General features: G+C 40.5%; 1 protein-coding gene across 1 annotated transcript; it reads left to right on the top strand.

The window, feature by feature from the left end:
* The first annotated feature begins 12,449 nt into the window (after positions 1-12,449).
* LOC139005207 (glycolipid transfer protein-like) lies at positions 12,450-13,037 on the top strand. The gene has a single exon (XM_070407535.1). It carries the CDS (start codon positions 12,450-12,452, stop codon positions 13,035-13,037), a length of 588 nt encoding a protein of 195 aa, XP_070263636.1.
* The last annotated feature ends 764 nt before the right edge of the window (positions 13,038-13,801 follow it).

Below are 13,801 nucleotides of genomic sequence, written 5' to 3'. Positions count from 1 at the left end.
TACCTGAAAGAGGAGCCGCACAGCAAATGAGAGAAAAAGACACTAGATAATTTTGCAATATTGGAGGACCAGGCGGGCAAGTCCCAAAGGACTTCCACCCATGCTCAGGCTGCTCCAATCTTTTATTGATCTGGAGTAGCCCTTAAGAAAAGGAAGTTTCAATGACACACAGATCAGCAATTTCCAGGAGTAGACAAAAGTATCTGATTAACTCATCAATAGATTTCCAAGTGTAGGCAGAGTAACTGATTAACAATAATCAACAAGGATCTACATAACTATCTAAGGAATTAAGGGAACTAAGGTGGGGATGCTTCAACTATTATTACCTAAATTAACTGAATGGTTCCTAGATTAACTGGGTGGTGTACAGCCCTGACCTTTACTAGGACTTTCAATGGCTACTAGCTTTTTGGGGGGGTCTCTGTCTAAACTCAGCTAGTGAAGACAATGAATGGACTCCGGCAATATCCTATTCTTTTTCCACATGGTGAAAAAGGCTGGGGAACAGATATTGCATTAAGACTCAGAGACAACAGTGTAATCGACAATAATATTAGACAAAATGTAAGGACACGAGTCACACAAATGCAGTATTATGGATTTCATTTCTCTGTGTGGGACACGTTCAATCCTATTTTAAATGCAGGAAAATTAACAGTTTCTCGTGGATTCATATTCAAAAATGGAGGCCAATCAGATAAATTTCATCAAAGCAAACCAATCTAAGTTGAAAGTTGAAAAATATAGTGGTTTGATGGATTATCTCAAATCTAGATCTGAAAATGACAATGTGTCGATTGGTAAAATGATAATACTTCCATCATCTTTTGAGGGTAGTCCCAGATATATTCAACAGCGATATCAGGATGCTATGGCAATTGTAATGAAGTATGGCAAGCCCTATTTATTCATAACCATGACATGCAACCCCAAATGAGCAGATATTGCAAACAATTTACAATGCTGGCAAAAAGTTGAAAACAGACCTGACTTGATAGCCAGAGTTTTTAATATTAAGCTGAATGCTCTTTTAAATGATATCTGTCAAGTCCATTTATTTGGCAAAGTAATAGCTAAAATTTATATCATTGAATTTCAGAAACGCGGACTGCCTCATGCTCACATACTATTGATATTAGATAGTGAGTCCAAATTACGTTCCTCTAATTAATTCCCTTTCAATGTGCATGAATTTCGTGCACTGGGCTACTAGTTTGTAAATAACATCACATTTTAAATGCAATAAAGGAGCTTCTATTTAAAGAATTCTACCTTTCAATCCATTCTCTATGTTATCTCTAAAATCATCTTTTGAAAGTTATAAATCAGAGCATGACACTCCTGCTCTTGCTAAAAGTGTTCAGTGATTTCCTATTTCTTACACCTAATCTCTCTATCTGTAGAAATGTCAGTGTTCTCACTCCAATTATAACAACAATCTTTTCGCTCCTGAGACATAAAGTGAGGATTACTCCTAACCTCACATGAGTCTGGTTATTATATGTAAGTGGTCTTCTAGATCGGAACAACATGAATGCAATGGAAACCATAGCAACACATTGATTTTCTTTTAATATTTGCTTACTTTTATACTTTGCCATTCTATAGGATAGCTATTTCTTTTTGTCTGGTGAACCCATTAATTTCCACTTGAAGTATCACCTTCTTTTTGTACTTGCTCAATGTCTGCAACAGTTAACTGTCATGATGGCTGTATTCCTAAAGTATTTGAGCATCTATTATAACAATTAAGTGTGATTAATTATGCCAGAGTATCTTAGTCTTCTCCAATGTCCTCCAAGATCTGTGAGGGCAGTGGAATCTCTTTTACACAGCTTGTGTCTTTAGGGCCTGAAATATAGTCTGTACTTAACAAATGCTGAAAAAATGAATAAAACAATGGCAGATCCTTTTATAAAATGAAGAGCTCTTTCTGTGATGCAAATAACATACCCTGATTCATTTGGTTTATGAGTTTGGATATTTGTCTGGTGGATTTTTGTTAATTGTGGTACAACAATACGTCCTGTAGCTTCAAAGAGAACAATAGGAACATTTTCTCAGATATCCCATGCCTAATACAGTGATTCATCCACTAGAATGTCAGAAATGACTCAGGTAAGTGATAGAAAGGAAAATGAAAACCCCAGGCATCAATCTATTTTGTTACAAATCGTCAACCTCAGTTCCTTTACAAGACTGGAAAAAATATAATAAAGTTATCTGCTTTGAGTTTCCTCTTTCCCTTCCTAGAGGAAGTACCATTCTAGAGCAATGTCCAGAGGGCTGGAGGTACTCTGGCGCAGGTGGTGGTGGGGCGAGTACTGGCTTCATCATTCCAGCATACCAGAGGGTGCAGAACCCTCTCCTGTCCTCTGCAGCAATTGAAGTTTGGTTGATACCTCCGGAAAAATACGCCTCAAAATTCTTCCGTTCAGTAGGCCTTCTTTGATCAACCCCTCAGTGCAGTGTAAATTCCCAGTTTTGAACAAAACTGCTTTGTAAATCTTCTCAAGCATTTTATATGTCAGTTCAAGATTCCTAATTATACTTAAGTCTTCCTCAGGAACAAATGTACATGATCCCTTTCTTAGATGTCCTCTTTCCACACCCAAAGGCTACCAGCATAAAATTTTCCTAATGTTGACAAATGAAATATTTACATCTATGGGATATATTTACCCTGTCTTCAACTTCCTCTCACTCCTTCAATCCCCTCTATCAAGTGACATATAGAATATTGAATTCAGATGATTTATTTTTTATTTAGAAAATATTGTAGCATCTCTTAAAAGTCATTGGAAGTCCAAAATTGCCAAAAATAAAATCTTATGCTATTATTTCAAAACCAGGATAGAACAAATGTATGGTAAGTCCAGAAACCTGGGTTTTAGTCCTGGTTCTATCCTGATAAGCATTACTTTGGTTATTAATTACTATGCATTATTGTTTCAGATTCCAAATATATAAAATAATAAGAAAAGCAACAACAATAATAATAACACTAATACTCTGCCATGGTCATAGAATAGGTGGAAAGGTCAATTAGGATTAAAACTCACTTTGGAAAGAAAAAATCATGACCTTTGAAGTGTCCCTATTTCCTTTCATGTGTTGTATGACATACATACTCAGGGCAGGCTGGTAAATTGGTTCTCCCAGGAGAGAAAAAAAGATCCCAGTTTGTAGTGGTTACTGATTTCTGTGGTAAGTACTCCCACATGGTTGATTTCAAGCTGCCAACAGTTTAACAACTAGCTAACAAAATTCTTGACTATTTACAATTGGTTCTTGACACAATTGGCTTTAGTCCATGACTGCATATTAGGTCACATATTAGATTAGGTCATTGCAAAATGACACACTAACCCCCCAAATCAACCATTTCAATGTGGGAAAGTAAAGATTACTCCTAACCCTTACATAAGTCCTTCAGTTGTCATCTTTATATGGTCTTCTAGATTTGGACACCATGAGTGCAGAGAAAACATGGCAAAAAACTCAACACACTGAATTTTATAAATATTTGCTTTTCTTTCTATTTTGCAACAAAATAAAATTTACTGTGGCTACCCAGTTAGAACTCAGTGGCTATAGCAGGTAATTATTTTGCATCCTAACTTAAATGCTAAAAAGTAATAATAATTAATATTACAGACTAGTGGCCCAGTGCACGGATTCATGCACATTGAAAGGAAATTAATTAGAAGAAACATTTTAATATCACTATTCTCCCTTTCTCTACAATAGAAGTGTCAACCAAATTCACGATCGGCAATGACAGATCGAAACACATGTATGTGACTGGCACCAGCAAGAGCTTTATACATATCGTGCATGCGAGAGTCAACTTAGCCTTTTATAAATATAGAATAAACTTGCTTAATTAGACCTTCTTTCTGATGTAGCTAAACTTTTTCCAGCTCAGTGAAGCACCCCAACTTCTCTTTCAGGTAATTGTCAGCAACACAGCAGTAAATATCAACATGAAGCAGATTAGTATTGTAGATCATGCAGGGAGAACAAAGGGTAAAATATTTAAATGCAGCAGTGTTTGACTATATTCTGTGCAGTGAGAAAACCTGAAGTTATTTTCAAGGCCCACCATTTCTTACTTCTTTTCAGTCAGGTCAAGTTTCTAAACTTTCTAAATCTCCATTTTTTGGCTAATGAAAAGAAAATAGGATTCTACAGAGTTTCCTATCTACCTACTCCAGGATTTCTGTGAGGATCAAATGAGATGAGGCACAGGAAAATGCTTCACAGACATTTGGTTAAAGTGTAAAATTATTGCACTTGGCTATATATAAAGCAAGTCGTGTTCCTGGGCTGAAGAAACTGCAAGGAGGGTAGTCGCTAGGGAGAGGAAGCCAGGCGTTGCTACATGACATCATTACCTGGCATCCACAGCAACCATTTCCTGGCTGGGCTGGGTTGTGGGCTGCATTTTGAGCCACGGGGGTCTCAGCAGCATTGGCTGTGATTTGGTGTGCTGTCACTCTGGGGTGGTGGCAGGGCCTGTGTCCCACTTGGGGGAAGCCGAGTGTTGGTTTGTTGGCGCCAGGTCTGTGGTGCTGTTTCTTTCTTTCTTTCTTTCTTTTTTTTAAAAATATATTTTATTGAATTTTTAAAGAGAGGAAGTGAGAGGGATAGAGAGTTAGAAACATCGATGAGAGAGAAACATCGATCAGCTGCCTCCTGCACACCTCCTACTAGAGATGTGCCCGCAACCAAGGTACATGCCCTTGACCAGAATCGAACCTGGGACCTTTCAGTCTGCAGGCCGACGCTCTATCCACTGAGCCAAACCGGTTAGGGCTGTGGTGCTGTTTCTTTGTAAATGGCCAGTGTGCATCATAGCAGCTCCTGCATTGAGCGTCTGCCCCCTGGTGGTCAGTATACATGATAGTGACTGGTCGGACGGTCAGAGGGACACAGCATATTAGCCTTTTATATAGAGAGATAATGTTTAATGAATGCTTTTGATGTGCCAGGCATTTCCTATATAGTAATTCATCTATTCCTCACAATCACATTATGAGTAATTATTATGCCCCACATTACACGGAAGGAAATTAAAGCCTAAGTGCACAGCAGGTAAAGGGAGTGAGATGCATCCTGTGCCATCTGGTGTTAGCCAGGGCTCTTTACCACTGAACGTTAGTCGCTCCAATTTCCTGGTGATCTACCATTCACCTAGCACTGACCTATTCTACCAATGAAACTAGCTAGTTACATTTATCACAGTGAAGTTATGTTCCATTTCCACCCTTGGCTTACAGCAGGAAACATTCTTGAAAAATTCTATTCATTAAGAGAGCAAACTAATTGGTTTATATTAATGGCTCAGATATCCCCCTCATCTGATCTTAATTTCGATTATCTTTTCCATATGGTAATTCCCCTGCACTGGATCTGTAGCAGGGTAGAGTGTTTTCTCCAAAACTGTAGAAACAAATGGTATAATATTGGGTAAAGTGAACTCTTCCTGCTTTTTCCTACCTATGCAATGCCTCGTGCCTAGCCCTAAAAACTGCTTTCTTACTTGGAGTTTGATTTTCATATTATTGTGAATTTCCTATAAATAGAACTTCACATTTTTTTTCTTTAGCTACACCAAGACCAAGATAAAAATAAACATTAAGTTCTTAATAGACTGGAAGGAGGGTCATGGAAGGGGTTTGGGAAAGAAGTTTGCTTTTTAGTGAATGGCAAACTTAGTTTGGTTTCTAGGCAGAGGTACAGGGGAGTGTCGTTGAGAGATAATTTTCACGGCAGAGCCAAAAAAGATATGACAGGCTAAGCAGCATTCTAGTTCTCCCAAGAGAAGTGCTGCAAAAAGCTGCATAAACAGACATTTCATTTTATTAACTGCTGCAGGGGAGGAAGTCTGTTGTGAAGAATTGTTTATTGTCACGGGATCTCTGCCTTCTTTGGAACTTCTCTATATAAAAAAAAAATGGAAGGAGCCCTGGTTGATGTATCTTAGTGATTAGAGCATCAGACTGCACACTAAATGGTCATTGGCTCAATTTCCTGTCAATGACAAGTACCTGGATTGCTGATTTGATCTCTGGCCCCAGTTTGGGCGTGTGCAGGAGGCAACCAATTGATGTGTCTCTCTCACATCGATGTTTCTCTCTCTCTTTCTCCCTCTCTCCCTCACTTCCACTCTCTCTAGAAATCAATGGAGAAAATGTCCTCAGGTGAGGATTAAAGAAAAAGGAAGGAACTGGGGAGGGGAGGGCACAAGAAAACTTGTGGGAGGATCTGACCCATCTTCACTATAGAAGGATTCCCCAGACTTCCTTCTCAGTGCATGCCAGTGAAAATGTTTACCCAGCTGTATGTGTAAAGCATGCTGCAGTTCTTTCTGCAAGTAGTCCTAGTTCAAAAAGCTTGGTTTGACCTGTGACCTTTTAGAACTTGCATTGCAAGAAGCAAACCATAGCAGGGTTCCATTCTATTGGTATTTAAAAAATGGCCTCTTCTAGATAATATTTCTGCTTTCCTTCACTCTCTTTTAACAATCTCATTTTAGAATTACAAAATTCCTTAAATTATTTTTACAAGTAAAATTACTGTATAAATAATCTATAAAGACCCAATTCAGTCTATACCATAGGATATTTTTCTCTCTAGTTAGCCTCTGAGTTTCAGAAATATTTGATTAGCTGCAAGTGCTAAGTAAACAATGACAGTGAGAAGTGTAGGTAAAAAGGATGCTCTAATTTGAGTCTTTCTGGTTCAGTTAGGGACAAAGGCAATTTAAGAATTTTTGACTCAGCTGGAATCAAAGCTATACATTATGTAACTACATAAACATGAATTTTTAAAACATTTCCAGTCATATAAGAGGTTTTCATATGGTGAATGCTAAATTATATTTGTCATTTTTTATTATTTTATTTCAATTGGCAAGTTTTTAATGTTTCTTAATGTGATATATATATAATATTAAAACAAAATAACAAATGAAGCTTGGCACATAGTTAGTAATAAGGTTCTGTTGAATGAATGCATGAATTAAAGAATTATAAGCCCTTCCTCAGCCCTAGTCCTAACTCCAGTTCCCAAAGATAAGCATTTTAAAATCAAAGCTAAGTTTTTCTTTAAGACTTTATTTTTTATGTGCTTCTGAATAGGAAAACATTTACTTGTTAAAATGTCTATACTACCCAAAGTAATCTACAGATTCAATGCAGTCCTATCAAAACAACAATGGCATTTTTCACAGAACTAGAACAAATAATCCTAAAATTTATACAAAGCCACAAAAGACTCTGAACTGCCAAAACAGTCTTGAGAAAGAAGAACAAAGTTGGAGGTATCATGCTACCTGATACCAAACTATACTACAAGGCTATAGTAATCAAAAGAGCATGGTACTTGCATATAATAGACACATAGATCAATGAAACGGAATTGGGAGGCCAGAAATAAATCCATGCTTATATGGTCAATTAAACTATGCAAAAGGAAGCAAGAATATGCAATGTGTTAAAGACAGTCTCTTTAATAAATGGTGTTGGAAAAACTGGACAGATACATGTAAAAAAAAAAAGAAATTATTCCACTTTTTAACCCAATATACAAGAATAAAGACAAAATGGATTAAAGACTTAAATGTAAGAACTGAAACCACAAAACTCCTAGAAAACATAGCTCTTAGTAACATTTAAAAAAAATTTATTGAATTTATTGGGGTGACATTGGTTAAGAAACTTATATAGTTTTTAAGTGTATTAGTCTATAATATATCATCTGATATTGGATTGTGTGTTCACCACCCAAAGTCAAATCTTCTTCCATCGCCATTTATCCTCCTTTACCTTCCCATCCCATTTTCCCTTCAATAGTCTCCATACTGTTGTCTGTGTCTATTTGTTTTGTTGTTGTTGTTATTGTTATTGTTGTTTGCTTAATTCCTTCACCTATTTCACCCAGCCTCCTAACCTCACTCCTCTCTGACAGCTGTTAGTCTGTTCTCTGTATCTATGAGTCTGTTTCTATTTTGTTTGTTATTTTGTTCACTAGAGTCCACATATAAGTGAAAACATGTGGTATTTGTCTTTCTCTGACTGGCTTATTTCACTTAGCATAATTCTCTCTAGGTATATCCATGCTGTCACAAAAGGTAAGATTTCATCTTTTTTACAGCCAAGTAGTAATCAATTGTGTAAATGTACCACAGCTTTTTTTATCCACTCATCTACTGATGAACACTTAGTCTGTTTCCAAATCTTGGCTATTGTAAATAACACTGCAATGAACATAGAGGTGCACATATTCTTTCAAAGTAGAGTTTCAGATTTCTTCAAATATATTCCCTAAAGTGTAATTGCTGTGTCATAAAACATTCCAATTTTTAAATTTTGTACTCTGAGACTTTTGCTTAGTGGCCTCAGATCCAGCACTGGTACAGAGTTTGAACCTGTATCAATCTGGTAAACACACCACTCGCTCCTACCTGATGACTCACTGAGAACCTACATAATGCAACTTGAGGTCCATTGGAGGCTCTTTCAGTGACTTAGCCTAACAGGCAGCTGGCAGGTGAAGACAGGTAGTGGTGGATCTCAGGGTGACTTGGGCCTTTTGCCTACTATCACCTGGCTCAGTGCTGATGGAAGCAATCCTTGGTCCTTCCCATGCACACCAAGGCCAAGCAGAGGAAGACACAAACTGTGGAGCACTTTGAGCTCCAAATAGGTTGTCCTGGGCCAGACACAGGCAGTGTCTGACATTGACCTGCACCTGAGTCCCTCCCAAGAGGCCCCAGAATAGATACACCAAGTGGTCAGCTTCAGAGAAGGGTCCAATTGATCTCAAAAGCAGCATATCCAAAGGGAGATCTCAGCAGGCACTAAACACTGCTGAGAAAAATTCTGCTTTGTGTGGTCAGCACCTGCATGGAAGCTCATACACTTTGTTTGGGGTTGATCCTCACAGTCAGTCATCCTGAGAGTTGACTCCATGCATGAGTGGGCCAAAAGTAATCAAGACTCAATTACAACAGGATGCCTCGTATAAGCCACCCAAGTGTCATTCCTGGACCACCCAGATCAGGTGATCAAGGAGACTGTACCACTGAATCCCAAAGAACACCTACTACATTAGGCCAATTTAACCAGACCGGAAGACATTTCAGATCTACCTAACACATAGAAGCAAGCACTAAGAGACAGCCAAAATGAGTTGGCAGGAAAATGTGCCCCAAATGAAAGAATAGAAGAAATCTCTAGAAAAAGAGCTAAATAAAACAGTCATACAATTTACTAGATATAGAGTTTAAAAAAATGGTTATAAGGAGGCTCAAGGAACTTAGTGAGAACTGCAACAGCATGGATGAAGTAGAGGATCAAATCAGCAATTTGGAAGACAAGTTAGTAGAAAGTGCCCAATCAGAGCAGCAGAGAATTTAAAAAATGAGGATACTTGAAGGGACCTTTGGGACTATATAAAGCCTAACAATATCTGCATCTTAGGGGTACTACATGATAGGAGAAGAGACAGAGCAAGGGATCAAGAACCTATTTGAGGAAATAGTGGCAGAAATGTTACCTAACCTGGTGAAAGTAAAAGGCACACAAGTCAAGGAAGCACAAAGAGTTGCAAAGAAGAAGAATCCAAAGAGGCCCACCCCAAGACATATAATTAAATGGCAAAGGTTAAAGACAAACAGAGAATCTCAAAATCTGCAAGAGAAAGACAGTTGCCTACAAGGGAGCTCCCATAAGACTGTCAGCTGATTTGTCAACAGAAAATTTTCAGGCCAGAAGGGATTGCCATGAAATATTCAAAGTGATGAAAAACAAGGATAACTCTATCCAACAAGGCTATCATTTAAAATTGGAAGAAAAAAAAAGAGCTTTCCAGATAAGAAAATCGGAAGAAGTTTTTTACCACCAAACCAGTATTACAAGAAATGTTAGGGGGTTTTCTTTAATAAAAAGGAAAAAAGAAGAGGAATAATAATAATGATGAGGAAGAGGAGGGAGAGGAGGAGGAGAAGAAACAACAAAGGAACATATTTAAAAAAATAGCAAAAAATATGTGCCTATCAATAATCACTTTAAATGTAAATGGCTTAAATACATCATCAAAAGACTTAGAGTAGCAGAATGGATAAAAAAAACAAAACCCATACATATGCTGTCTACCAGAAACATACCTCAGAATGAAAGACACACAGAGATCAAAAAGTAAAAAAAATATTTCATGCATGTGGAATGAAGAAAAGCTGGGGTAGGAATATTTATATCAGATAAAATATACCTTAATACAACTATAATATGAGAAAAAGGAGGACACTACATAATGATAAAGGGAGAAATACAAAAAGAGGATATAATGCTTGTAAGCATTTATGCACCCAACATAGGAGCACCAAAATACATCAAACAAATCTTGATGGATATAATGGGAGAGATCAATACTAATACAGTCATAGTAGGGAATTTTAACACCCCATTGATATCAATAGATAAATCTTCCAGAAAATATATCCACAAGGGAACAACAGACATAAATGATACACTAGTCCAGATAGATTTAATTGATATTTTCAGAGCATTTCACCCCAACACAACAGAATATACATTCTTTTCAGGTACACATGGAACATTTTCTAGGAGAAACCACATGTTAGGACACAAAACAAGTCTCAATAAATTTAAGAAAAGAGAAATCCTGTTAAGCATCTTCTCTGACCACAATGGTATGAAACTGAGAAATCAATCACAAGAAAAAAACCTGAAAACACACAAACACTTGGGGTCTAAATAACAGAGAATTAATGGGTCAACAATGAGATCAAAGCAGAAATCCAAAGATACCTTGAGACAAATGAAAATGAACACACAACCCAAACCTATGGGACACAGCAAATGTGGTCCTAAGAAATTTATAGCAATACAGGCCTATCTCAAGAAACAATAAAAATGAACAATCTAACTTTACACTTAAAGTTACTAGAAAAAGAACAATAAAGAAAATCCAAAGTGAGTAGAAGAAAGGAAATAATAAAATCAGAGCAGAAAAAAAAATTAGTATCTGGAAAATACACGTCACACAGTACAAAAGACCAATGAAACCAAAAGCTGGTTCTCTGAAAAGATAAACAAGATTGACAAACCTTTAACAAGACTCATGAGGAGATCCACCATGGCAGCCAATAGGACTGCAGGGAGGGAGAGAGTGTGACAGAGTAAAGAAGTGAGAGGGGCATGTGTGGTATGTGTGTGGGTGAGTGAAGGACAGATAGATATCTCAGGAGTCCCAGGGACTGGCAGATCAGGCTCTCCTAGATGGGGAGCCCCTGCTACCGCTGTGGGCACTCCCAGGCCAGCTAGGCTTTGGTGAGGAACCTATGCAATCTTGTAGAAGGGAGCAACAGAGGCCAGGAGTGCTGCCACACCAACACCCAGACCGATCTCAAAAGCACCCCTGGACCTGTGCAGGGAGCCGCTTGCCAGCCATAACATGCGAAAATCACCACCATGCTCCAGCAGTGAGCAGCGCGGTACTGCGATGTGGGTCCCAGACGTCTGCAGTGAGTGTGCACCAGACAGACCTCCAGAGCTGTGCTTCCTAGCCGGAGCCCGAACCCAGCGTCCCAGGATCCTGCACTTCAGGTCCCCCACTGTGAGTGGAAGCCACCAATACCACACTTCCCACTCCATCCCTGATCCCAGTACAGAACCACAGCCCGGTGAGTGCTATAGCCCCTTCCTAGACAGAGTGCACTCCGCCACCAGCACAGTGGGGTAAACACAGTCTATTCAATAAATGGTGTTGGGTAAATTGGACAGATACATGCAAAAAAAAATGAAACTAGACCACCTTCTTACACCATACACAACAGCCAGCAGGGCGGGGAGGTACTGGGGACTGGCAAGCGGGCTGAACAGCTGACCTCTTGGTCCCTGCCCCAGGCCTGCAGGCTCCAATGGATCACCGATGGTGAACAGGGGAATCGGGGTGGGTGGCAGGAGGACCGGGTTGGCTGTCAGGCCGTTGGGATCACCAGCTCATCCCTGGCTGCTCTTGGGCTCAGGCCTGCAGGAAAGCAGGCACCAGCGACTTCACCTCCATGTGTGTGCGCCAAGTGGCTACTGATGGAACGTGCTGCTAGGCGCTCACACCAGGGCGGGTAGGTCGCAGGCTCCCCCACAGCTTCCATCAGCTCCTCAAGCCCCAGCAGTTAGACCAGAATCACCGTGGCCCCTCGCTGGGTTGGCCCCACCCTCCATGGAGCGGTTAGAGGCACCCCTAGGCAACACAATAGGGTCTGAGTTTGATGGGGGAAAGTCAAAGAAATAGGGGGAAGGTGTTAAGGGTCTGCGGGGTTGGGGTGGTCCATCTGGAGTAGGTCTGGAGTATGCTGGGGAAGGAAGAGGAAGATCCGATTAGAAAACGGCATCACCGCCGGCCTCGACCCCGAAATGGCGCTGCTGGCCAAGCACCTGCTGAAGCCGCTGCCTGCAAACAACAAGATCGAGACCGGGCCCTTCCTGGAGGCGGTGTCCCACCTGCCACCCTTCTTCCATTGCCTTGGGTCCCCAGTGTTTACTCCCATCAAGGCAAACATAAATGGTAACATCATGAAAATCAATCTTATGTACAACACCGACCCAGCCAAGTTCCGGACCCTGCAGAACATCCTGGACGCGGAGAATGAAATGTATGGAGCGGAGTGGCCCAAAGTGGGAGCCACGCTAGTGCTGATGTGGCTGAAAAGGGGCCTCCGTGTCATCCAGGTCTTCCTGCAGTGCATGTGTGATGGGGAGCAGGACGAGAGCCACCCCAAGTTCATCTGCCTCAATGCCACCAAGGCCTATGAGATGGCGCTCAAGAAGTACCACGGCTGGATCGTGCAGAAGACCTTCCAGGCAGCGCTGTATGCCGCACCCTACAAGTCTGACTTTCTGAAACCGCTCACCAAGGGCCAGAACGTGATGGAGGAGGAGTGCATGGAGAAGGTCTGCCTGTTCCACCAGCAGCCAGGTGGTCAACTATGTGGCCACCATTGACGTCATCTAGGAGATGTACACCAAGATGGACGCTGAGCTCAACTACAAGGTGTAGGCGTGCCCAGCAGCCGGCACTCCCAGAAACAGATGAGCCAGAATCACTGCAAGCAAGCTGGCAGGCCGCTTTGGCCTGCATCCCCCACAGGGGGCCCAGAGTCTGGCTGGAGTTGCAGGGGACAGCCCTGGTTTCTGAAAAGTCATTTTTGGGGTCTATCCTAAAAGAACAATAAATAACCACCCTACTTCTGAATCACCTTTAATTTCATGACAGCACAGACCGACTGCCTTCATTTCAGTGTGATCAAAATCAGTTAATGTTGCTAATAAGTCAGGTCCTAGGGTTTTCTGTCCCCATTCCCCCAGGTGGTACGTGACCCTGGGGGAGCCCTGTCATACACCTCATTTTGAAAATGAGGATCTGGTGCAGTGATGTTTCGGGTCGTGTAAGGACCACGAGGAGTCTGATTTGAAATTATACAGGATTGTTTTTTAAAGCAGACTGCTGTGTGCTCTCCTGTGGTTGCACAGCCCAGCGTCACAGCGCTGTCAGTATATAGACCCTGCTCTTTCTTACTGTCTTTTTCCAGAGAGTTTTTTATAGTTGAAAACAACCAGCAGGCCTTTGATGACCTTGACCAACAGGACTTTATTTTAAAGCTATCAGGTATGAGTAACTGACCACAGATGACTGAATCTGCATTCTTCTGCATAAGTATTTCCTTCAGGGACAGCCTACCTCACCTAAGAAACTACCTATCATGTGT

Source organism: Myotis yumanensis, unplaced genomic scaffold (genome assembly GCF_028538775.1).
Source record: "Myotis yumanensis isolate MYYU_CA2020_CCGP unplaced genomic scaffold, mMyoYum1.0.hap1 SCAF_3, whole genome shotgun sequence".
In the NCBI taxonomy this organism is placed as follows: Eukaryota; Metazoa; Chordata; class Mammalia; order Chiroptera; family Vespertilionidae; genus Myotis; species Myotis yumanensis.
This window is presented reverse-complemented; position numbering and strand designations above follow the sequence as displayed.